General features: G+C 39.8%; 2 protein-coding genes across 2 annotated transcripts in view; one reads left to right on the top strand and one right to left on the bottom strand.

The window, feature by feature from the left end:
- The window catches only part of NVL (nuclear VCP like), a 40,064-nt gene extending 24,474 nt beyond the window's left edge, over positions 1–15,590 (top strand). The window contains exons 19-23 of the mRNA XM_059840676.1: positions 4,349–4,455; positions 7,996–8,072; positions 9,533–9,621; positions 13,494–13,564; positions 15,328–15,590. Coding sequence (XP_059696659.1) covers positions 4,349–4,455; positions 7,996–8,072; positions 9,533–9,621; positions 13,494–13,564; positions 15,328–15,372 — 389 coding nt within the window. The 3' untranslated portion in view covers positions 15,373–15,590. The remainder of the gene's footprint in view (positions 1–4,348; positions 4,456–7,995; positions 8,073–9,532; positions 9,622–13,493; positions 13,565–15,327) is intronic.
- A 5,482-nt stretch (positions 15,591–21,072) lies between these two features.
- On the bottom strand, positions 21,073–25,905 carry DEGS1 (delta 4-desaturase, sphingolipid 1). Its single transcript, XM_059840677.1, has 3 exons — positions 25,734–25,905; positions 24,222–24,964; positions 21,073–22,076 (listed from the first exon to the last, which is right to left on the bottom strand). Exons 1-3 carry the CDS (start codon positions 25,813–25,815, stop codon positions 21,930–21,932), a joined length of 972 nt encoding a protein of 323 aa, XP_059696660.1. The 5' UTR covers positions 25,816–25,905; the 3' UTR covers positions 21,073–21,929.

Raw genomic sequence — 25,905 nt, 5'->3', positions numbered from 1 at the left:
CATTTTGGCAAAAGGGTAGTCACAATAGGTTGGTTCCTTTGTTTATCATCTACAATCTGCAAGTGGTAATTCTTATTCTGACAGTGCTGAAAAAAGCCTTTGATATGCCCTAGAAAGCAGGATATTTCAATGTTTTTTGCACTTACTCAATGACTTTGAAGGTCCTCTGCAGATATTTCTTGACTCCTTCTAAATTAGCAGGGATGCAGTATTCCCAAATCAATCTCTTTCCACCTAAATGCAGAATCAATGTCAGACTTTGTCTGAAGAGGATTAAACCTTTAAAGCACTCAGTATTATTAGAGAGAGAGGGGGAAAAATAGAGGCAGAAATGTCTTGTCTTGTCAGCACCTTCATGGGTCAGAATAATTGAATTCTTTTCCAGCCTACTTCCTTTCCCAGATTCAAGGCTAAATACTACACACCTGCCAAACACTACTGTTGAATGAAATCTATAATTTCCCAGAACTTTCTAGCTACCAGTTTGAATTTCAGGATGGGATACTGCTGCTTTCTGCTCTTCTCTTACTTCCCCAGGCTTTGAGCATTATAAACTCCTTAGAGAAATGCTGACCAAGGCATCAGCAACATTTCCCCTGGGATCTAGGGAATTGTTTGTCATGTGAGGAAACAGACAAGACAGTGATTTTAAACTGGACATAAATTGTGATGATGCCTTGCTTTTATTCATGGCCTCTTTCTCTAGTTTTCTTAAGTTAATGCTTGCAAAATGCTGTTACCTTTGAGCACAATCCTAGTTTCAGTGTGTTCTATTTTTCTTGGCAAGTTTATTTTCATTTTTTTAGAGCTATTCACCTGAACCACATGTTTTGAAACACAATTAAAAAAATAATCACCAGTCTTTAACAATAGTTACAGTTTGGATTTGGGCATTGTTTATGTTTTTACCTGTTTATACATGTTGTTGAATTAAAGGCAGGATAAGATCTAAGAAAAGCACTTAATACATGAGGCATGGAACAATTTCTTTCATAATAGTTCTAATTCACACAAATTATATTTCTGCATTTCAGCAGCCCTTGAGTGTTGTGCACCTTTCCCAGTAACTTCACTTGTTAAGTACAGCATTCACCTGGAGTCTCAGGAAACCTTTCAGGGCTTCTGAGCCTGCATTTCAGACCATCACAAATGGGAGGGCCTGGATCTTGTGTACTTCAGACATATTTTTAAAAGCTGGAGTGAGAGCGTGGGAGAAGTTTGATGGACTCACACAACAGCTGTCATTGCTTGTATGCACTGACCTTCTGTAAATGTGCTTGGCTCCTCTACAGCTGAGATAAGACATGAATAATCAACTAGAAATGAATGTGGGACTAGGAGATTCTATTCATAGAGCAATGGAATGTCCCTGTATAGGAATTAATGCACAGATACTTTCAATGGAACATAATGGTTCTGGAAAAATTTGCAGTAGTTTGAAGAGCAGTGTAGCAAACTGAAATATGACTTCATTCTCTAGAGGTTAGTGACTGTTTGAACCCTTAAAAACAGAGCAAGGAATGGATGTACTGTAAATATCTTCTCATGCAATTTTGTCAGATTATTTGGAAAATTACATACTGCCTTCTAATGGCAGTCAACACCATTGACCACCTCAGAAAGGCAGGAAATTATTTACATTTCTCCCAGTAGAAATATATTCTGTCTGTGAGACAACTGCTTGGAAAAGAAGTGTTGTGTTTCATCACATTTCCATGCTTCACTTTCCTTCCAACTTGAGGGATAATAATAGGCTTTGAAAGAGGCATCTGCAATAACTACCCTAATTTCATTAAAATGGTAAATGTATCTAAAATGACTGGACTCTCTTCTGTTTAGATAAGTTTTAAGATAGTAGATATGGAGGAAGTGTTATGATTTACCAGGGTGGAATGCTTTGAAATTCCTTAAGGAGGGGGTACCTTATTCAGTTCTTTTAAATGGATATGAAGTGCAGCTAATGAGTGAGTTTGTCCAATGAGTAAATATTAATTTTCTGTGTTATGTGATGAGTTTTCAAGAACTTCAGGCCCAGGTCTGAACCAGAAGAATGAAATGAGATTCATAAGGAGCTGAGGAGTGTGTAGCTCTGTGATTCAGACTTTGGTGTGCTCTTTGTTGCTGTAAACCACCATTAGTGCAGCTTATCTAGTTCTGTCAGTTGTGGTAACTTTTTGAATGCAGGCAGTGTGATAATTTCCATACAAAAAGGTGAATGCAACTTCAGACATTGCTGCCTTCATATTGTGGGACAAATAGCAAGTACCATGTTGTCAGTGTGCAAAATGGAAACAGTGTTTTCCATACCAAGCTTAATATTTTAAAATATTATTTAATACTTTATTTTTGGAATGTTAGAATGGGGAAATCAGCAAGTGCCTGGTGTTGTAATGCAGGCCCTATTGAGAGTATTTGTTTTGGTGTTTGTAAGAGATCCTTTGAGTGAACTTTGTCATCTCCTATTAATAATGTGATAAGGAACACAGAAACAGGAAAATGCACTTGTGTCAAAAGCAAGACAAAGTGTCATCTGGAACAATGCACAGATGTATAAGTAACATGTTTACATGTTTTTGTCTGTGCCTGCCACAGCAGGGATTCTATTTAACTCTTGTTTCATCTGGTCTGGATTAAATTAATACAAGCAATTCCTGTTGTTTTTTTTTTCCCCTCACCATTCTCATCACATTAGCATCTGCATTAGCTGATTTTTCTTCCATAGATGTTTCTGCCCATGACTGCTGTATCCTAGTGGGGGGGAAAAAAGCTTTTGTCCAAGAAAAAGGTAATGAAGTTGTCCTTTAAGCATAACTGAGAGAGCAACTTGAACAAAAACCATGCCCATCTTTAAAAAGTGGATCAAGACCAGACTGTGGTAGGATCAGGTAGTTCAAGTGTGGACAGAGTTAAGCAATCATTTTTCATTAGCCAAAAAAGTGATAGTTTAACTTTCCCTGCTACTGTTTTAGGGTTTGGGTGGTGTCTGTTACTGTACAGTAAAGATTAGCAGCTTCACTTTCCCCAGTCCTTCACCTTTAATGTACAGGAATGCAGTAGTTTGTCTGTGAGCTCTCTTTTGTCAGGAGGGCAGAGCCAATGCAGGGTGTTGGCAGCTTCATTGGGAGGCCTTGATAATTTCCAGCTTTAGACTTAGATGGAATCATCAACTGCCACTTTAGGGAGAGGTTCTTGCAGTAGCTACCTCACACATTCATATAATTTATGTACTTTCAAATTGGCTGTTGTAGTAAAAGTATGGATTTCTTTATATCTTCTGTGAGTGCTTCTGGGACTTTGCTGCTCACCTTACTGTGGCATGTAGGATATCAGAGAGTCACAGAATCATTTAGGTTGGAAAAGACCTCAGAGATCATGGAGTCCACCTGTTAACCCAGCACTGCCAAATCTGCCACTAAACCGTGTCCCCAAGTGCCACATCTACAGATCTCCAGGGATGGTGACTCCATAGAATTCCTTAGTGAAACATTAATACCATTATTGGGTTTTGGTAGATGGGGAAATAGGGCATCAAGAAGCATTGAGAAACATCATGCAGGCAGTTTGTGCTGAAACACTGGCAGGAATTGAGGCCTTTTCCAGGTTATATGCCCTCTCTGTATCTCTTGTTATACCAATAATCAGTATTTACATCCTGACTGTCTTTGTGTACATTTAGTATCACAGCCTGTGGTGCTAAAAGGCAGCTACACATTTCTGTTACTCTTAAGCTTTGAATGGTTTTCTAGAAACATTTGTGATAATTTTTGTTTTCTTATTTCTCCACACATAATAAATTTGGAGTCTGTAGCTCTCCCTGGGAAACAAATTCTGTTCTTTGCAGATATTTTTGGTATTTTCCTGGGTTTCCTGTTTTACCATTCAGATAACCATTATGTAGTAGAAATACAAATGACCAATAAAATGAAGTTTGCATATGGATGGTTGTGATTGGCCCTGTGTGCTTGTTATGTTTGACTTATCATTGTCCCTTTGGGTAGAGTTCCTTCCAGTAGAAGAAACTGCTAATAATTAATGTGGAATTCCTCAGCAAAAATATTCTAATTATGTATTGCCAAATATAGAGTTGTCTTCATAACTGAAGAGTTGAAACTGGTATTTATGGGCCATCATTGATCAGATGTGGCTTAATTTTCCTGGCTGTTAGAGACTTGTTGACAAAAATGAAACTTTTTCAATCAGCTCCTTTAATGCTCACAGCTTCAGTCATGGCACAAATGCTTCTTTGAGTCTTGGTACAAATATGCATGTATTGCTTGTCATGTGCAGATATTCCTAAGGGTGCAACTCATTTCTGGATTAATTCTTTTCTATTTTTCCTCTCCCTAAGATATCATTGACCCAGCTATCCTGCGTCCTGGTAGGCTGGATAAAACACTCTATGTGGGTTTGCCACCAGCTGAAGATCGACTTGCTATTTTAAAAACCATCACCAAAGTGAGTATTTGGAAATATATCCTTCATCTTGAAGCTTGGTGGAATGGTGTAAGACAAATAAAATATTACAAAGAATTGCAGGATCCTGTCTCATGAAACACTTTCAGCTATTCCATGAGGTCATAAAAGTATTCCCTCAGCCCATCTGCTGTTAAATTTGCTGTGGGACTCCAAGGAGCTGATGAATCTTGAGTAAAGCAAACCTGTTAAACATAGAACTTGCTGCCTTGATAGTCACAGTTTGAACAGATTTAATTAAAAGATTCCTATCTGAGTGAGTAATGGGCCTAGAAGTGTTTTGTAAGCTTTTTTTGGGGGGTTCCAGACATTCAGCAGAATGACTCACAAGCTCCATCTGTATTTGCTCAACAGTAGTTGTGACACCTAATTTGCTTTAGGATGAAAAGAAGCTTGTGATGATCGAGGTTGTATGTTAAAGTAAATGTGCAAATGTACAATCTGTGCCTTCATGGGCCCTCCCTGTGGTGGACAGCACAATCTGCTGCTTCAGACACTTGGATGATAGAATTCTGGGAGTGTTTCTCCAAGTAGGGCACAGCAGGAATCAAGGCCTTAAAAAAGAACATAAAAATCATACATATGAATTACATGGATATTTCCTACTTTTTTCCCAGTAGATCAACACTGTTAAGACTGAGTGTTCTGTCAGATCTTAATTTGAGCTGCAAAGGAGACAAAGTCTTTGCTGTAGAGGAAAGACAGCATTATGAGAAGTGTGGCAAAGTTTGTTTAGTGTATTTGTAATAAGGGATAATTCAGACTTGTGTAACTTTAAAGTTGTGGTGTATAGGCAATAATTGATTCAGAATTCAGAAAGTGAGAACTTGTTCCAGCCTGTTCTTTCGTGCCAAAATGGATGTTCACAGGGTGACCTCTCATTACAAATTCAAGATGTTAGACTTTCCTTCATTTGTTCTGTGCATTGCTTCATGGATGAAAATAGATTAAGTATTCCCCCATTTGCTTTTTGCAGTAGACAAGTTTGTTGTTTCTAAGTTTTACAGAAATACTTCACTTAATACTTTTCACAACCCTGTTGTTAATGTTCTTCATGAGATGCTGAGATGAATTAAGTGTAACATCTCTGAATACTGTAAGGAATCACAGTTTTCTATTTTACCAGATTTATTCTTAAAGGTAATTAGAGTTGTAGGGGAATAGTGTAGCAGAGCTTGGTGCCTTGCTCCCTTCACTGAAGCAAAGGTGGCATTAAATGGAGCTGATTTCTCTCCCTCTCACTGCTTTGCCTTGCTCACACTCTCACAGCCACACCAAAATACAGGAACCCACCTGGCAAGGGCAGGATCACTCATGGGCAACACTGAGGACAAGGAACTGTAGTGAGTCCTCACTTCATCTTCTGGCTTCCTCTTGTGTGTCAATGACCAGCTGGTTGTTGGGGAGAACTGTTTGCAGTTTCCCATCAAGAATCAAGTTCAGAACTGCCTTTACTGCCATAAATCCTGGGTGAGGTCGCTGAAAGGTGTCTTTGCTCCCTTCTCCTGGGAATCTTTATGTCTACAATCCTATCTTCCTGTTGGGATAGCACCAAGAGGAGTGGCAGTGAGATGTAGTAACCCTGTTATTATCCCACTGCCAGAATATTTTTGTCTTCTGCTGACATCAGCTTTGATGTGAACTTATCTACTTAGGGGCCTTCTTAACAGCAGGAATACATTGCAGTGTTTATCAGCTTGGTTTCTGTGGATCCTGTCACTGGTTATCATGTTGTTTATCTTGCTTTTTGGAATGCAAAATGCTTTCATGCATGCTTAATTCACATTAGTCTGGCTATTTTGATTACAAATCCTTGTGGTGAATGAGGAGTTAAATCTTTAAAGATGTGTAGGAGTTATCTGAAAGAAGAACATGGAGTAGGAAGAGGGGAAAATGTGTTAAATTAATTGAAGTGCTTAATTTTTTGTCAGATTTCATCCATGCATTCTAGGTGAGGAAGTGTGATAAATTTGAGAACATACTTGCTCAAGGCCAGAGAAAACAAAATGTTTGGTGCAGACGTGAGTGGCTTCTGAATGGTGCCATGCATTCCCTGAAATCCCCAAGGAATACATGCACAGCATGTGGAAACAGAATCCTTGCTGAATGAAAAGATGGATGCTTAGAAAAGCAGCATGAAGGGTGGAAAAGGAACTTGGGGGGAGGAACAGGTTGTCAGGAAGACAGTCTAAAAGTGGGTTGTGAAAGACTTTTATTTCAGTTAACTTGTACAAATCAGTCATTCCCGATTATGCACGTTATGCAAGAGAAGCCTGCCTTCACATGTTTCAGGTACTGCTGCACTTAAACATCCCTGGAAGCTGCATCAAGCTCCTCTGCTGCACAGAGCTTGGCTCCAGAGCAGGGAGAGCAAAACGTGCCCAGTGTATTTGCTCCACAAGGCAACAGGTTAAACATTTCTTTTTAGCAGAGGAGGCATCTCTCTGGCTTGCAATTTCCTATGAGAGTTACTAAAGTATCCCATATGAAGTTGTGTGAGGCTTCCTTGTTTCCAGGTTAAAGTCTCTCCTTTCAGGATATTTTCATATCAGGCTGCTCCTTTATCTTTTTATTGTGGTGTTATTCTGGATTTTTTTCCCTTTCTAACTGTATAAGATTCATTCAAGATTGTTTCCTTACTCTGCCTAGTCCTTGACTGTTCCACTGTCTGTTAAGTATTCAAGTATTTTAACTTGCCAGGTACTACACATTTTATTTTTTCCTCTGGAAGGTATTGTAGGTATGCAGTATATTAGTTCCTCTGAAGGAGTCAGAAAATATTTATGTGAATTTATGCATTTCTGTCAAATGAGTGTCTGACAGAAATGTATAAAAAACCACTTCTGGAATCTTTCTGGAGGAAGCAGTAATAATATGGAAAAGCAGTGTCCAAAAACCTACAGTATATCTAAACTCCTATGAAACTAAATGGAAAACTTCTAAGTTTGAAAATCTATATCCAGAATATAAAAGATACACAATTAATTTAGTCTTAAAGGTGATAAGACTAAGCTGACTTGCCTATTGCTTAGCTGTTTGATTTCAACACACAGTAAAACTAGAGGAAGTTCAGCTAAACAAACTGCTGAAGCAACCAACTATTATTAAAAATAAGCCCACATATGGAATAATGTTGTTGCTACAATGCCCTGGGGCAGGCTAGCCATCATTTCTTTAGAGAAAACCTAATCTGTGGGTGGCAAGTTAAAATTTACCATTGCTTAACATTTCTTAATTAAATGGTTTTAAGGCTGATTATCTTCCTTGCCAGTTTGAGATTAAAAATATGTATATTTGTGGATATTGCAGGAAACTTGTCAGACACCTATATGATTCCTGATTAAAGAAACTTCATCACTTCAGGGATGGTAGATGGAAAAGAAAAAAAGTTTTCTTACCTTCTCTTTTTGAGAGATATCTATATGATTCGTGATTAAAGAAATTTCATCATTTCAGGGATGGTAGATGTAAAAGAAAAAAAGTTTTCTTACCTTTTCTTTTTCCTTACCTCAACTCCTTTAGGATGGCACCAGGCCTCCCCTGGACAGTGATGTGAGCCTGGAGGAAATTGCTTACAGCCAGCACTGTGATTGTTACACGTGAGTATCCTCTGCCTTTGACTTTCATACTTCATGTGCAGTGCCAGCAGTCTTTGGTGCATGATCCAGATGTGTTTTGTTGGTATTATTAAGAGGATTTTTAAACTTTATAAACCTTTTCCCTTAGGGTATTTTTCTTGCTTTTCCCTGTGTTTTTTTTCCAAGAAGTTGGTAGGAATATATGGATGCTAAATCTTCATCTGGAATAGTGTTCACATTGCAAATACAGAACAGTGGAGGCCTTTTGGTTTGCTTTGGTTTTATTTTCTAATTCTTGCATCATCTGAGGAACAAAGAGCCCTCTTTAAGTTGTGGGCCCATACACAATGGTGATGAAAGCAAATTGGTTAAGCAGTCATAACCAGCTTGTTCTGTCACAGAGCTGAGAGCAAGCAGTTTGACAGAGTAATGAGGGCCCATTTCAGCTTTGGGAATAGCAAGGTGTGGCTTTAGGGAAAGCTTGATGGCCATACCTGTCAGAGTAATTTGCAGTTATGGTCCATAAAATTTAAAAAGCTTTAAACTATTCAATAATTTAGTAATACTCAATGTTTTTATGGAGTTCACAAAAGATAAAGTTTATGACAGGCTGCTTGCCACAATATTATTGGGAAAGATGAGTAATTTTTCTTTCTACACCTTTCACTCACTGGTTTATAGTCCAGAGGTTTTTTGTTCAGTGTGTGGGGGTTTTGGCTTGTTTTTTTGTTGTGGAGGTTTTGTGGGTTTTTTGTTTGAGATTTTGTTGTTTGGTTGTGGGTTTTTTGATGCTTGGGTTGATCAGTATTTTGAGTTTGGGGTTTTGTTGTGGGTTTTGGTTTATTTGGGTTTTTTGTTTTATCTGGCTGGGTTTAATTTTTGATTTTTTAAAATACTTTATGCCTAGTCCCCCAAATGAATGAAGCATGGGGAGTTAATTTTGAAATTTTTTTTTTGATTTGATGACTTTCACCATCTGAAAGACATGTGAAAAGTTCCAGCTGTTCCAGTTCCAGAAAACTGGAAAGAAATACTTGAACTGATCTGACCATATTTTGTGGATACTGTTATTTTAAGAGCATGTTAACTTTTCTGTTGATGCAGCTTTGAGCAACTCCTTTTTGTAATGCTGAGGGATTTCATGTGAATCTCTCATAAGATTCATTAAAAAAAAAAAGAAGTTATGTTCCCAAGAAGGGGCACAGTATTAATCAACACTTTGGCATTTTCAAAGATGCTGAATGGGGTTTTTGCCTCTTCTTGTTTCTCATTATTTTGATCTTAATTTGTGGCTAAAATCTGAAGGGCATCACTCCATAATGAAGGTTGCAGACTGTGTAATCATCAGGCCTCTTTCCAGTGTTCTTAAGATGAAACTTTGACAGCACAGCCAAATTTTAATGTCATTTTTAGTGTCTTGTCTTTCTACCATCAGCAAAACAGAAATTTATCCCCAAATAACCTGTTGTTTGTATCCCTAGAGGGGCAGACCTTTCAGCTCTCGTGCGTGAGGCTTCCATTTGTGCCTTGAGACAGGAAATGGCCCTGCAGAATACTCAAAGCAAAAAGGGTAAGAGAGCTTTAAAAAGAAAATCTTAACTGTTAACAGTGACAAGATAAATGGAATATGAAGTATTTAAAGTAGTTGAAGACAAGCATAAGGCTGTGAAAGCTGTACATCATTGATTGATTGACTTCTGAGCCAAACAAAAATTGAGTCACATAAAGGGAGGGAGGAGAAGGCACTGGAAAAATGGTTATGCTAAAAGTCACCACAATTCTTTTTTTTTTTTTTTAAGAATTGAAGGTTGCTTAAACCTACCTTAAAGAAGAGTTTCTGTTAAATGGTTATGTAAACTGATTATTTTCTAGACTAAATAAATACCACTGCCAATTTTCCCTGTCACGGCCAAAGACTAATTACACTGATGTATTTGGAGGAGGGCTGTAAACTGCACCTTCCCTGATTTCCTACCTTTGGCACCCAGCTGTGTTGTGTAACTGAACATGTACATCCAGCACTGATGGACTTGGGAAAAATCTGTTCCACTTTTGATCTTTGGTGCTTACCTCATCAGTGCCTCTTGCCAGGACTTTACCAGGGAGTTATAAATGGATTCAAGTACAGTCTCTGCCCTTTCATTATCTGTCTGAACTGCTGGTTTAAGTTGTACTTTTGTGGAGATTTTTAAATTACAGATTGAAACTGTTATATAAAATGCCTGTCTGTTTAGATTTCTTCCCAGTCATTTTGTGTGTTACTTTATCTTTAAGCCAAAATGCAGAGCTAAGATAGAATTGTGATTTTTCAGATTATGTCCTTGGAAAATATTGTAGGTTTTCATTATGGCCCTGATTTCTAAGAGCAACACTTTACTTTTAATGGCTTTGAATGATTCTTTTTGATCTAGTACCTATCCAATCTTGTCTGGTTTTTAGCAACAGTAGATTACCAGAGCACAGTGTCTGTATTCCCTGTTCTGAGCCAACAAGCATGTTCAGCTAGAGGATGAAAAGACCCCAAGCTGTAAAAACCTTCCCTGTTGTATGACTTGGTTACTCATTTTGCTTGCTGTAGCTGGCTAAAACTCTTGATTTGAGGTAGAAATATCTGAGTTTATCCCAGTCATTTTTATAATTGTTCAGAATACAGCAGGCTTTATTCAAAGCTGTTCATCCCTTGAATTCAGCCTTCACAGTTGGGATTGCAGCCTAAGCACTGACTGTGTGAATGTGTAGGCAGCCAGCAATTTCATAATATATGTACAGCTCGATTTGCATGTTCATAGCAGCTGCTTGCTTGGACTGTCCTTGGGTTTCCAGGATGTCAGCCCTGATTGGTATGAAAACATGTGAGGTGGCTTCTGATTTGAGACCCTGTTCATTTTTATCTTCAAGATGAAGACTGGGGATTTTGTTCCTTCAGTGTTGAGCAGGACAAGCTCAGCTGCCTCCCCTCCCACGCTCTGCTTGGCTGCTGAGTGTCCTCTTCAATCAGTCCTTTGGAATCAGGGCTGCTCCTTTCTGTTCTGGAGAAACTGTTGCAACTTCTTGTTATACCTGATGTTTTCCCTCTGGAATAAAATCAGGGGTGTGGTTTTTCTAACGCTCTGCAGTGGTTTGCTTGGAGGTACTTTTAGAAAGCGAAATGTTAAGATATCCTTTTGGTAATATTTCTTAGGAGAACTCAGAAATTGTACTGCTAATCTGAACAGGCCTGGGCAAGCTGATCATGTTAGTCACTGTGGTCTGACAATTGCCAGATAGAGACGTTAGTAGGGGAAATTCCTAACACCTGAGCAGATTTCCACTTTTATGCAGCATCCCTGGATTTCCTCATTGTTGGGCCAGCACTGAACACCCAGAAAGGTTCACTGTCATTTGCAAATTTGGAGTTTCACTTCTGCCTCCCTTTTCCAAACCACTGAAGATGGTGCATGAAAGTGGTTTCAGCAGCACTGCCAGAGTGGGACCCACCCTACTGCAGCAGTTCTGCAGTTTCTGTCAGGTTCCTCAGAAACTTTGGAACACCACGTGCTCCTGCTGATTTCTTCCCATGGACATCTTAACTCACCTGTTCAGCTTAATCTTGTGTATTTATTTCAAACAGATCTAGTCACACAGAATGGACAGTGTAGGAGCAATAATAGAGAGAGTCCTACTCCTATTTCAGCTGCGGTGACAAATACAGACCTTCTACACAAAGCATGACCCTTTCTGGACATTTTTATAAGAAAAAATGTCCACATTACCTGCAGTCTGTAGGGCTGATCCTAAGCAGAGAATCTATGAGACTTTTTTTTAGAGCAGTTAAGAGCAAGTGTGGTTTAATAAGTGAGAATAAAGTTTTGCATCTTTGCAATTGAATTTGAAAAGCAAGATTTTGTCCTTGTTTGATAGGAACCATCTATCCCTCACTCATCTATGTAAACAGGAAAACTCCAATTTCATATTTAGAGTTTTAAGTACATCGTCTTATTTTTAAAAGATTGTACCTGTTGATATACTTCATTATTTTAATTTAACAATATAAATGGTTTTAAACAATAAAATATTTGTACCTACTTAGTCAAACTAATTGGTTTGGTCATCAGAAATCCAGGCAAAGTGTGTTAAAGCAAGTAGCCAAGGTCTGGATTACTCACAGCTACATTTTCTACATGATCAAGCTTTGGACAAGCTTTTATCACCTAATAAGCATAAAGTAGTCTAACTTAACCTGCAGTGAGAGGTCAGCTACCTAGCAGGAGATTTTCTCTCTCCCTGTAGCATTGTCACAGTTTGGTTAAAAATTACATGCTTAAAAACAAAAGTGAAAGCAAAATTAAATTCTCATATCTTTATTGTTTTATGAAGTTTTAATGACTCAGTCTAAAAGTAATATGTCTTCTGAGAAAGTCCCAATTTGAACCCTTTTCTTACTGTAAATAGCATTTCCTTGGGGAAATAGGTTAAATTCCTGATATTTTAAACTTACATCTTCAAATTTTCCAGGTGTAACTTTATCTGGTAATAGGAATGTTGAACATGAGCTGCAGAGAAGTGAGATGAGAAAGCAGTGAGGTTGTATGTTTAGTTCAGTGAAATTTAACCTTCATCTTTATCTTTAACACAGGTAATCATAACTGTAGGCTATTTGCTCTTCTGCTTAAAACCTTAGACAAGGTATATTTCATTTTTGATTTAGTATCTTCCATTTGCTTTTTAGTCTTTTACTGTATCAGCAGAAGATTTTTGTTCAACTCTGACTCAAAATATATTATTGTTTTTTCACGTTGGCACATCCCATTTCATATGGCAGAGGTGGAAATAAAAGCAATAATCATCCTAATGAAAAGAATGCACCAAACTAGATTACAGTTTGTATTTCTGACATATCTGGTACCTGTGCATAGTGTTAGCTGATAATTAATCTTTATGTAGTGGCATCTTAGGATTTTTAAATCCAGACTAAACAAGGTACTTCCTTGTCAGAGCAGAGGAATCTGACTTATTTGATGTATGCTTATGTTTTAACATACTAAGAAAACCTGTTCAAAAGGTTATTATTAAGAATAATTACTGTGGATAGCTGCAGTAAGGTCAAAAAGGCAATCTGCATAAATTTAAACACAGGGAGTTGTAGCAGTGAAAGCTTTCATCACTTCTGCGTAATGCCAGATAAAGCAATGATATAAAACCAATTACATAGAAATGGAATAGAATTGGAATGATAGTAAAATGTTTTCTAGACACTTCTTAAATAACAGGAAAGTTTAATATTGAATTTATGATTTAAAAAAAAGCCCAGAAGTGGAAGCAGCAGAATTTGAGGGATTCACTTCCAGAAAGGTTATGGGAATTCAGTTAGGTATCATGAATGCTGCCTTGAAATACATGCAACAGTCACTTGATTGCCACTTGTCTGCAATTTCAGTCATTTCTAATGCTTTGTTCTTTAAGGAGAAATCAAGATTTCTCGTAAACACTTTGAAGAAGCTTTCAGGAAAGTGAAATCTTCAGTGTCCAAACAGGTAAGGTAAAATTCCAGTATGTAAAGCTCATTACTCCCTTAGGAAGGACACTCTTCTGATGCTGGAGGCTGCTGGGAATGATTAAGGTGGATTTCAAACTGACACTGCCTGATTCTGCATTAAACCAACCTGATGTTTGTGTTAAGGTCAGAAATTACAGCCTCCCTTTTCAGCTGCAGATGGTGCACTCTGTGTAGATGGCTTACCAAGATATCAAGGTTATTTTTTACTGTGCTGCCTTGGACTTCATTGACATTTCCAGATTGATTATTAACCTGGCCCTAAGCTACTATGTCTGCTGAGCTTTCAGTGGAGAAGTCAAGGCCTTTAGCATGCACCACATCCTGCCACAACTTTTCCTCCCCTGTGATGATGACACACAAAGATGCTCAGCCTTTTCTATGGATGTGCAAGAGACGGAAATTTGAGATGGAACACAAAACACACTTTATGATCTTAGTTATTTCTTATCACTCTTTTCATTATTTGGATTTGTCAAGGAAGTTTGTTGTCAACATTTCCTTATGCTCTTTTCCTTTTAATGACTGAAAGAAAAACTGTTCAGTCATCTTAATTACTATAATTTTGAAGTTAATATATAGGAATTGCTATTATTACAGAGCTTGTGTCTAGGTCTCCATGTCTTGCCACGAGTGTACTGTGCTGCAGCCAGAATACAATAATGTATTCACATGTAGCACTAGCCAGAGAGAAGTTAGTAAACTATTTCCTTTCATTTTTATTGTATTTTGGTGGTCAGTTACCTTTCATAAAATTAAAAGTTATCTGTAGCTCCAAGAACCTTTAAAGATGATGTTGGCTGTTGTTTCCCCTTTGCTAATCACTAAGCAAACAGCCACAAAAATTTAAAACCTCTCCTCTAACATAGTAATGACAGTTAAGTATTAGAACATAGCCCTTCTAGTTAACCAAAAATGTTATTCTGCATCTCAAAGGCAGCTAAAATATCACAGGTCTGAGAGTCCTATATTTCAGTTATATTCATCTGAAGACTTGTCAGTTAGGTATTTTGAAATATCTTTTGCAATACAAGATACTTATCTCCCATTTCCAGCTGCTACTTCCCATCTGCTAGACAAATTCAGTCTGACAAAAAATACAGACTTTGCTATGACACTGGAAAACTTTTTAAAAAGGCTAAAAAAGCTGCATCTTACTGATCAAGTGCATCTACCTCTTCTATCTTGTACACATCTCTGTTTTTGGTTTAATTGGTTGACTCAAGATAGACAAAAAAATTTCTTTAAGCTGTGGGCAGATATCACCTTCTGAACCCAGATATTTCAGTGGAAGTATTCTGCTCCTGAAAACTCTCATTTTGAGTGACCAGTGAAAAGGGTTAAGGAACAGTTAGGTTAGACTAGCAAGGGATGATCCTGTCTGTTCAATGTGCAGAACGAGATGGGGGAGGAAAGTGTCAATTCAGCAGCTCCTGTGGTGAAGAGGGCAGTGCCTTCTCAGTGAAGCTGCCATCTAACCCAGCATGGCAACAGGAACTGTAACAACTCTGCCTGAGGCCTCTGGGCAGTGGTGACTCTCCCTGGACAACCTCATTTAGGAGCTAGGCTAGTGGAGGTTTGCCTTCTTTAGGTTTTTGTTTGTAAATGTTTTAAAATGCAGCTCGTGACTCATAGAACTGGTTTGTTTCACTTGCTTAAATAATACACAAAGTCACTTTTAAATACTCTGTAATTTTTTTACCACTGTCTGAGGTATTTTTCCTCTTCTCTTGGCACTGTTAGGATCAAATAATGTATGAAGAACTGCAGAAGTCGCTGTGCAGGTGATACCTTTGGACAATTCCCAAAAGAGACTCTACACTGGTGAAGAGTTCTGCAGTGCCTGTTTTCAAGAGGCAGGTTGGAAAGAAGCTGTACTAAATCTGTCTCTCAACTTTTTATACATTTATACCTGAAAAAGTGGTCATCACAACCTACTGCTCCAAAGCATCCTTAATTTAACTGTCTCCAGAATAAAAGATACAATACATGCTTCCCTCTTACAACCATTTCCATTTTCCAAATGAATGCTTTTAGTGTTAAAAAGCTAACACCATTCTGGTCTATTTGGTGCCCTGAATCAGAAATCCCTGAGGCACAGGCTAACCCTTCCAAGTGTTTACACTGCTCAAATAGCTGTTTTCAACCACCAGAGAAAATTGCTGTTTTCCAGAACAAGGACACTGAAAGAAGCTGTGAAAGTAGGCTGGGAAAGTGCTGCACTGGATGTTATCACACCATTAATCATGCATTTTCCAATGACAGTGACACATGATTGTGCCAGCACAGGTTCTCTGAGCTGCTAACAGCTTCCTTCCACCTTACCAAAATAAACTGCCCACAGATGGCAAGCTGGGAGGGTCATCTTGGGGAGAGTAAAGTTTGGAAATTGGAGAAGTGCTATGATACTATGATTCAACACATGGAAACATTTGAGTTAAGAGGTACTTAACAAGCTGCTACTTAATTATTTTTCTTAAACAGATAAATTTTCAAAATTGGGAAGCACCCTAGTTAAGACAAAACACTGAAAAGTGACAGATTATGAAACCTACAAGCTTTCAGGGAAAAACCCCAATGAAATAGTTTTTGTAAGCAACACTTAACCTCCTACTTGAATTTCATTTAAACAAATACCCTGAACAACCAGATCTAACTTCAAGACTGACCTTGACAGAGAATAGTACCTTACATCTTAAATTCTTCTCACAATTGCCAGCTAACAAGAAATCTTGCTGCACCTTTTTACCCAAAGGTACATGTTTGAAGGCTATCACATGTAACTTACCACCACAGACTTGCATTTTAAAAATACTGATGATCATGGCAGCTTGTTCTTACCACTGGGATTTTTGCTCAACATGGCATGACATTCCCACCCTCTCCTAGGGAAGTTGGTGCCTCAGTGACTCAAATGCTGACTCATCAGACTAACAAATTAAGTCCCTGGATATAAAGCAGATGATGATGATGTGCCTGCTTTTAATTGTAAATCAGACTTGAGGCCTCAGCTATCATTCCCAGAAATCCAAGATGAAGCATCATCATTTTCAATCAATACCAGGTTGGGAGGAAACCTCAGTGATTATCTGGTTTAACCTTTCTTGGCAAAAAGCACAGTCTAGACATTGATGGCCCAGCACCCTGTCCAGCTGAATCTTACAAATGTCTGCCATTGGGGAATCCACCACTTCCCTGGGGAGATTTTTCACAATGAGAACAATCAACCAGTGGAATAGTTTTTCCTCATTTCCAATTGGAAGCACCCCTTACCCCTCATCTTTTCCATGTCACCCCTGTAAAAAGGCAATCTCCCTCCATCTTAGTAACCACCCCTGGAACATGGTGCTAAATTCTCTCCTTAAGCTTTATTTTCTCAAGGCTGCACAAACTCATAATACTACAACAGTATAATAATAATGATACACTCAATTCACTTGAGTGGCTGAGTGGACCAATGACAAGAATAAGTAATTTCTCCTTTATGGATATACAGAGAAGATTCCTGCCACCATACCTGAGGATAGCTGTAGATGAGGACCTTAAGCAGGACTGGAGTCCTCAAGTCCTGGCATATCCACCTGAGAATTTTCCTTTTATGATGATATTCCTGTGTATGTATGGAGCAAGAAAGCAAAGTAGGACTTGCAAGGCAAGATAAGGGAGGAAATGCTATCAAGGAGCAGTAGTAGCACTACAGTCTTGTCAAGAGTGCCAGCACAAACCAGGTGTATTATTCAAGGTGTCTCATGATCAGGTGATAGAGGAAGTGGAGTGCAGGATTTTGAATGCACAAGAAAATCTGAAGTTAAGGTGAAAGGAGAAAAAGCCAGGTCAAGGGTCCATATCCTGCTTACCTTGTCTGGGCTCCATGTGCAGCAAGGAGGAGGAAGGGTAGGCAGCTGAATTCCATTTGCCTGCTCACACATGAGTGTTGCACCCACACTGCTCTTTGTGTGAAATTCTGCTTAGGCTATAGTATGTATCACTAAAAAAAAAAAAATCCTTTGTACAGAAGAGATCCTTTGTACACAGAAAATGGGAACTGCTTTAAGGAAGGAGTCTTTTCACCCAATAGAGACAAATATTTTGTTCTGCATAGGCAGCCACCACCCCTCCTGGCAGACATGCCTCAAGGCTTTGCCTCCAGTCATCTTGTTTCTGTTGTGACAAGATCAAGAAATCATTCATCGTGCCATTCTGCTCTCCCTTTTCCTGAGGCTAGCAACAAATCAAAACCACAAGAATGAGCCTGTCCCAGAGCACAGTAGGTGTTAACATAAGCATGGATAAGGGGCAGAGGCAGTGCAGAGGACTGTCAAAAAGAGAAAAGAAAAATGCTGTCTTCATTCCTGGCTCAGTAGAAAGCTTTTTCCACATCTTTGTCCTGACTAAAGTCTTGTATCCCACTGCAGGTTTGATTGTGAAATAGAAGATTTGCTAGAGAAAAGATAGAGTTGCATGGAGTTGCAGGGTGCTGTGCCAAAGGCAGATCCACATGATTCAGACACACCTATTTATCAGATTGCTTTCCTAGGACCTTGCAGAAGCAGTGTTGGCAGACACACAAGTGGCTCCTGTGCCTTGCAATGAGCAAGCTGAACAGCAGAACTTGCTTTGCTGTAAGTCTTTTGAGACTTCCAAATTAAAGAGTACAGTTTCCAAAAGCTGTGCCAGACTACTTACACAAGGTTGCTGCTTCAAAGTCACTTTCCTGCTCTTAGTCCAACTGGAGTAGGGCAGCCTGCAGTCTGTGGCATTGATGTTATCACCTGTTGAACCTCATCATTAAATAAGGAATGAACATCTTTAAGCTCTGCTGTGGCATGCCACTGCATCTGACAGAAGAATAAATGTCAGGGAGGCAGAGGTGAGCCACTGACCTCAGCCTCTGACAGTGGCCACTTGCCATGACCAGATCCACGTCTCAACACCTGGAGACCTTTGCTCACTGAGCTCACCAGAGGAGTTCTGAGACACACAGCTGGAATTCTCAACTGTTCCAACTGACCTCTGGTTCCAGGGAGGAAGCCCTGCCCTGGTCTGAAGCATGGAGCTCTGCAACCAGACACAGATGCACCCATTTAGCACGTTCATGTTGGGAACAGACAGGTTCCACAGCAAATGGGGAATGCCAGAGGCAAGGGTTGTTCTGAGAGAGGAGGTTACCCACGCCTGTCCTCTGGGAAAACTAATGCCTAGTACAATCAGACTCCAGGATGCATTACTTACTCCACTTAAGCAGCTCCAGATAATTGAGGGCAGGGAGCATTAAAATACATGCAAGCACATTTATTCTGAGCACTGCAGGTTATTCTAAAAGCCCTGAAGATTCAGAGCTCTGCACAATTTAACTGCAACTAAAATACTTGGGTGACAGTTAAAATTCCTGACTGATTTCACATAAAGGAGATGTTTTCCAGACTGACTGAATGTCCAGATGTTTCCAAACTGAATGGAACAAACCCCAATAAACAAGTAGAAACACAAAAGTTAAACTCATTCCATCTGAATAGATTTAGAAAAAACAGCTGGGTTGACTGTCAGGGTTCTTGATGCTCTTTAGGTTTAATTTGTTCTTCACCAGTTAGTCTAAATTCCCTCCAACTTCCAGATAAAATGATTCAAAACATATAATTATACTAACAGCTTTCTGCCAGGTATGTTTTAATTGTATTAATGAAAACTATTTGAGTCTTTAAAACAATAACTAGAATGGTCCATGTGTGTTTTTTTTCAAAAAATGTTAGCATTTCATATTTCTGTGTCATGCCTTTGGAGCAAACACCATGACACAGAACTTAAATTCATTGTTCATTTAGAATACATCAAACCAGTCAAGTAGGGCCAGCTGCTCCTAATTACTTTTACCAGTGGTTCAGAAATGCTTCTGTTCTTTAGGGAGGAAACTATGCTGGTTACCTTTCAAATGATCTGCTTTTGGCAGTTCTTAATACTGGAGTTGGCTGCTAAGGCTTTTTATGTATTACACAGGAATGCTGTGCCTGAGAAGGGGAGCTACCAAGGCTTGCAAGAACCAGACCATTGTTTAGATCCAAACTTCAATCTCACTAGCTCAGATTTACCTAATACACTAAATTGTTCTCCAGTAGGTACCCAGCAGCAGATGTTTCAGAAAGATTATGGCAAGCATAGTATCTCCCTCAGAATGTTGCACCATTCAGTACCTCCTGAAGTGAAAATAATGTATTTATAATTTGAGTTGGAACAGAACATCATCATCAGAACACCTTAAAACAACAATTGCAATTTTAAACAAGAAAGATGGCAACTTCAGCCCTGCTTAAAAGCAGGAATTCCATTAAGTAGGTAACTAAGACAACTAACTATAAAATTTTTACTCTGAACTCTGCTTATGTTAAATATTCCTGTAAGATAACTGAATTTCGTAACTTCAGCTCTTAGCCATAAAACTTTGTAGACACTTTCCATCCTTCATCCAGTTATGAATAAATCATCAACACCAAAGATAATTTAAAAAACAAAGAGTGATATTAAATGGCTTAAAAAGAAACTGGTTTGCAACTTCTTAAGCCTTTACAAGTATTTCAACCCAAGTCAGTTTTCCTCTGCATAGGGAGGAAGGGCAATTATTCTTCACAGGTTATCTGTATCACCATTCCATAGAAGGGTCTCAAATCTGCTTTAGAAATACCAAATTTCTTTACAGCTTAAGTCCTTCAGCATAAGAGGACAAATCAAAAATTCACCCAGTATTACTTTAACCTTTTCTTTTTAATTACATGTAAAAATACTGGGCAAAGTCTATTTTGACATTACACTCCACCCTGAGCAACACACTGGCTACCTCACAGGTTGTGAGCATAATGAAGTCACCCTGTAGGTGGCTGGCAGCCTTTCATAGCACTTCTATTGTTTAGCCACAGATAAGGGCCCACACTTTAACAAAACACACATTAAAACAGCACCACAGTCCAGACCAAGTTAAGATATACCAGTAAAATCTTTTCAGGCACTCACCTTTTCAAAACAAACACCCAAAAAACCACCCCAAAATACAGGAGTTGAAGGCATCTAAAATTGAGTTACAGCAGCTACAACTTCCACCTTCCTCAGATTCATGAAGAACATAGCACAGAGCCACCATTTGAGATTTAAGAGTGATTTGTAGCCAGGTTTGACTGCTTAAAGCCAAGAAGGCAAATCTACTCTGCTGAGGTATGGAAAGGTTCTTCACTGCCCAGCATGTCTATCTGTTCCAAATGAAAAATTTCCTAGGCAGGAAGTTTGATAACACCACCTCTCACCACATATATAAGAAAGACAAGTATTTATGGAGGGTATTGTAGGTTTAGAGGGGAAAAAACCAAACGAGATTATTTGACAACCTTTCTGTGTACACAAATGACTAATGTGCTAATAGGCAGTATTGTCAGTGGTTGTAACTAGACTTGTTTGCCAAAATAGTGTCTGTTTCAGTCCATTCACTTTTCTATAAAAGCCAAATTTCAAGTAAGTGTAAATATTTATATTTGAAGCCACAGTAACATGGTAATAATTTTTCTTCAAATATCAGAAAACCCCCAAATTCTCTAAGAAGATTTTTCCAACATGAAACCCCAGATCAGGTATATTAAGTTACCTAAATGCCACCTGCTCACTCTACATGCCAACAGAAGCAGCTCAGGCAGTAGATGGGACCCTTGGAGTTGACAATTCCCCACCTTATGTATTTTTTTTAAATAAAGAAGTCACAGAAGCCATCTCAAAGATACCAGTTTCATTCTGATAGATTGCTCCTTTAAGGTACTCTCATTAGAAAAGGTGGAACTTTAAAGCATTGCTTCAGATGACATATTTAAACAAAAGCAGACTGAACATTCTGAACATTTCTGTGCAAATTTAGTTCTTCCAACCATCAGTTTGGAAACATTTTCAACAGAATGTTTAAGTTAACAAATCATGTTAGTTTAGAATTAACAGGTAAGTACAGCATTTTAAAACTAGTCATCTAAATAGCATGTTGATGGCAGTATAAAACATTGAGAACTTTTAAACTGTTATGAGTCAGACAGACATTTTATATAGATTTAACACCTACCAAAGTAAATTCTGTAACAAAGTGATTTTGCATTATGCATATAACACTGATCCTTAGGCAAACAGACACATTAAACCAACAAATCTGAGGACTGTGAGGAATGTTATAGCTGGTTGGAGTCTGCTACAAAATCCTTAAAGATGCATTGCTATGTTGCTGTACATCTTAATTCAAGACACAGGTGAACAGCTTTAGCAGGAAACCTTTATACCAGCCACTTTAAAGCAAGCAGACATTTCAAAGTTTTTTGGTTGCCAGAAGTTTAATCTTGCTTCACTTCACCCTTTAATTGCCTTTTCATGCGTGAATATGGGCTGATTGTGTCATCCATCACGAAGTCATACAGTACTTTTATCCAAGAGTTATATTGGGGCAGGTTGTCATAGTATTCAGCTGCTATTTTCTTCACCTGAAGGAGAGATATGAGGTTTATTTACTGGTTATATTAACATCAGTTGTGACAACTTTACAGCCCTCAGTGTGTAACCTGGTAATGTGTAACAGCACAGGGAGTTTCATTCCAGAAGTCAGATCCTCCAGGAAAGGCCACTCATGACACACAGCAAACATTCCTTGAAGGAAAAAGCAATTCCCTAGTTATTAAGTAAATCTGCTGTGAAGGTTTTGGAGCTGCCAGAACAAACTCTGCTGACTTTCCAAAGTCCCTGCACTCTGCTACCTACAGGGTGATGGAGCTTTTCAAAGCAAGTGGTTTGGTTGCTGTTGAAAGTGTGTGACTCAGTTCAGTGCTGACTCATAGATATACAACTAACAGTAAAAGGGATGTTTTATATTCTAGGAAGAGCTGTTTAACACAGCTATTTTTATATATAGTTTCAAATCTCAGCACTCAGAAGAAAACAGGCATTTTATTTCTGAGGAATATTTTGTTTCTGAAGACAGACTTCAAAGCATGAATATAAACTGCTTCCAAAGACTCTTCTCAGTTCCACTTGTTAACTAGACCACTGTTCAAACTGAGAGCAGCAGGTTCAGTTAGGTGCCCATATTGCTATTTAGGGCCAGCCACTTAAAGCCTTAAAAACATGAACAGAACAAAAAGGATTTTTCCACAAAATTCCACATCAATCTGGATAAGCAACAAACAAACCCAAGGTATTTACATGGCTGGTTTGAAGGCAAAGCTTGCTTGACCCATCACACCTATAAAATAGTGCACCTAGGCAATGTACTTTTACTAAACAGTAATAACTCTCACCTCACCAGTGCTGAGGAATTGTGTTCAGTACTTGGGGATCTTTAGCACACAGCACAGCAGTCCAATCCAATCAAATGCACTGCACTATTCCAAAAGAAGGCTTTGTTTTCTTATCAGAGCTGTGGATTATAAGTCCTGCAGCAGAACTGGGTGTCTACCCCTAGAATTATATACCTGGAAAAATTCATAGCCTACTTCAGCTAAAGTACCTGTCCAAGAAATGAAATACTGGTTCATAGCACAGACCCAAGTATCAAAGGTGAGTTAAAGCAACTTTCACTGTATTTGAAAGATTAAAATCTATTAATAAAGCAATCATCTAGCTTAAAAAAAAATTACAAAACACCACACAAAGCCTCAGTGAACCAACTGCCCGATCTACCTGCCCTGCTAAAAGTGCTAGTGTAGTTATTTCAGCTGCAGTTCCACCACTGACAACAGAAATACCAGTCAAGTTTGGACTTCACCAGAGGGATGATCTTACAAGGTCTCACTATTGCCAAATGCAATCACAAAGCTCTAAGACCAGCACCACAGCTGCTGTCAAATTGCAAATTCAGTATCTGATGAAAAACTGAAGATTCAGGTGTAACCCTGAAGCCTGTGTTCCCATTCTTCAACTGGAAAACAGATATAGTGAGAAAGAAGCTCCTGCCTGTAAGAAGCAAAGGTTGAAGTAGGAGAAACTTCACCTCTGCTACTCATGCAGGCATGACAGGTCTGAGTCCTGGCTTCAAACTCTCAATTCTGCCTGTCCTACACTGCCAACATACAGCTGATACTTATTTAGGGTTCAAAGGCTCTTCCCAGAGGAAACTGAAGTGCTCAGTCTAGAGAAGTTATTAAACATTTGTCAACAGTACAACAAACATTAACAGTAAGTCAAGCCCTCTCTCTTCTTCCACCAGAAGATGTCCCTGATAGAAGAGACTGAAGGACAAGCACACATTACAATATGTCCTTAACATTTCCATGACAGAGATAACAAATCTCCAGAGTTAACTACAACCTCTTAACTAGTTTCTTGCATACTTAAAAACAAGAATTCAGAAGGCAGGCTGTAATTACAGAAAGCTAAAGTTAGTGCAAAGCATAAGATTTGTGTTCCCCCCCTCTCCTTTTATGGAAGAGGACTGAGCAGTAGTAAACTGGAAGCTTGTTCAGGCTATCACTAAAATGCTAAATAATTACCTCCTTTATCACTCAATGTATATTGTGGGCTTTTTTTGTTTTTTTATCTCCCAACTTGCATTCTTCTGTTAGTGTTCTACCTTATTTTCATGTTAAAGTAGGTCTTAATTTAAGAAAAAGTAATAACCTTAGAAGTCAACTTACCAGTGGAAGGCTCTTGCCAGGAATATTGGGGAAGTCATGATGTTCATTGTGATAGCCAACATTAAAAGTGAGCAAATTAAGTGGCCCATAGTAGGAATAGGTCTCATGTCCTTTTAAAAACATGTAGTGTTCAGCTATAAAGTGTCCCGAAATTGGGTGCAAGCCAAGACCAAGTACTGAACCAGCAAGCATGTAAAAGATGGATTTGACTCCCCATAAATAATATATTGCCACATCAAAGGTGAGCTGAGCCAATAAATTGATTATTTCAAGTCGACTAATGGGTTTAGGATTGATGCAGAGAGGTCTAATGGCATAGAAAAAAGGCTGAAGAACAATCCATATGAACTTCCTAAAACGGGTGCAGAAAAACCAGCCCTCGAAGTTGGTAGGAATGTCCACATCGATGCCGTCACCGCCGAGGTATCGATGGTGATCCATGTGGTATCTCTTGAAGGAGATGGAGTAGGGGAGACCAAGAGGGAGGTTGGCAAATATTCCAAACCAACGATTCCACATAGCTTTGCAGTTGCCAAAGGCACTGTTGTGGGAGATCTCATGAATAGCCAGAGTCATGGAGTGACTAATACAGCTTCCAAAAACGTAAGCCCAGAAGACCACCCACTTCCAATCCAAGTCTTTAACCAGGTAGAATGCAGTCAGCTGCGCCAGAACCATCAGCACAACCACCCAGATCAGGTTGTAGTCTGGCTTCATCAATGCTTTTATCTCTGGATGTTTAGCTAGATGGGAAAAAAATTAAATAAGTTATTTCAAAGCTCTCCTCATAGCCAACTATCCCAATTAGATTACAGTTTTTCCTCCCTTTGTCCCAATTAGGAATTGTCTGCACAGATAATGAAAACGCGTGACCTTTCCACTTGTGATACTTACTGCTATAATGAATCATTTCCAATCAAGTCATTTTAGCACTTTTACGTTGCTCAGCAACTAGACACGTACATGGCAAGCACCAGTACCACATCCAGCCTCCTCAGGAAGGAAATGGCTCTGAGCCGACAACCCACCCGTAATTCAGAAGGGCTCACGAAGGCTCAGCCCCGATTTCAGCGCCGCGCTCGACGCCGCTATCCGCCAGCCCCGGCCGCGACGCGGGTGCCGCGGTGACCTCTGCGCACAGCGGCCCCGACACCGCCGTACCGCCCGTCCCGCTGGCAGGGCGCGGCCGTGGAGCGGCCCGGGGCCGCCGGGGAACCCGCGCTCCCATTCCGCCGCTCGGGACGGCAGCCCGGGCCGCCGCCGCCCCGCGCCTCGGGCTCTGCCCCCGCAGGCAGCCGCCCCCCCGCTCCTTTCCCCGCTCCTTCCTTTCCCCTCCCCCGTCAGCGCCGCCAAGGCGGCGGCTCCCGCCTCCACGTACGCGGGCCCGGCCCGACTCCGGCCGCCCCGCCGGGAGGCTCCGGGGGCCCGCGGCGCCCCCCGACAAGGGCGGCCATCTTGTGGGGTGCCCGTGTGCGTTCCCCCCGCGCCGCCACGCAGCCGGCGGCTCCTCACCCAGGATCTCCTTGCGGCGGTCGGCGTGCGGCTGGTCCGTGTAGACCCACTCGAAATCTTCTCTAGCCACGGTGTTCCCCATGGCGGCAGCGCGAAAGCCCCTCACCAGCTGACCGCCCGCTGCGCCGAGCCCCCGCTACCGCACTTTATAGCGCGGCGGAGGCGGGCCGGG

The sequence above is a fragment of the Haemorhous mexicanus genome, chromosome 3 (assembly GCF_027477595.1).
Source record: "Haemorhous mexicanus isolate bHaeMex1 chromosome 3, bHaeMex1.pri, whole genome shotgun sequence".
Taxonomy (NCBI): Eukaryota; Metazoa; Chordata; class Aves; order Passeriformes; family Fringillidae; genus Haemorhous; species Haemorhous mexicanus.
The sequence above is the reverse complement of the archived record's forward strand: the minus strand, read 5'-3'. Positions and strand labels throughout refer to the sequence as shown.

Excerpts from the sequence above, each read along its gene's own strand:
- DEGS1 (XM_059840677.1), bottom strand. The coding sequence starts at position 25,815 with ATGGGGAACACCGTGGCTAGAGAAGATTTCGAGTGGGTCTACACGGAC. Across the intron at positions 24,965-25,733 it reads CCGCCGCAAGGAGATCCTGG|CTAAACATCCAGAGATAAAA; the intron begins GTGAGGAGCCGC and ends TTTCCCATCTAG. Across the intron at positions 22,077-24,221 it reads CTGGCAAGAGCCTTCCACTG|GTGAAGAAAATAGCAGCTGA; the intron begins GTAAGTTGACTT and ends TCTCTCCTTCAG.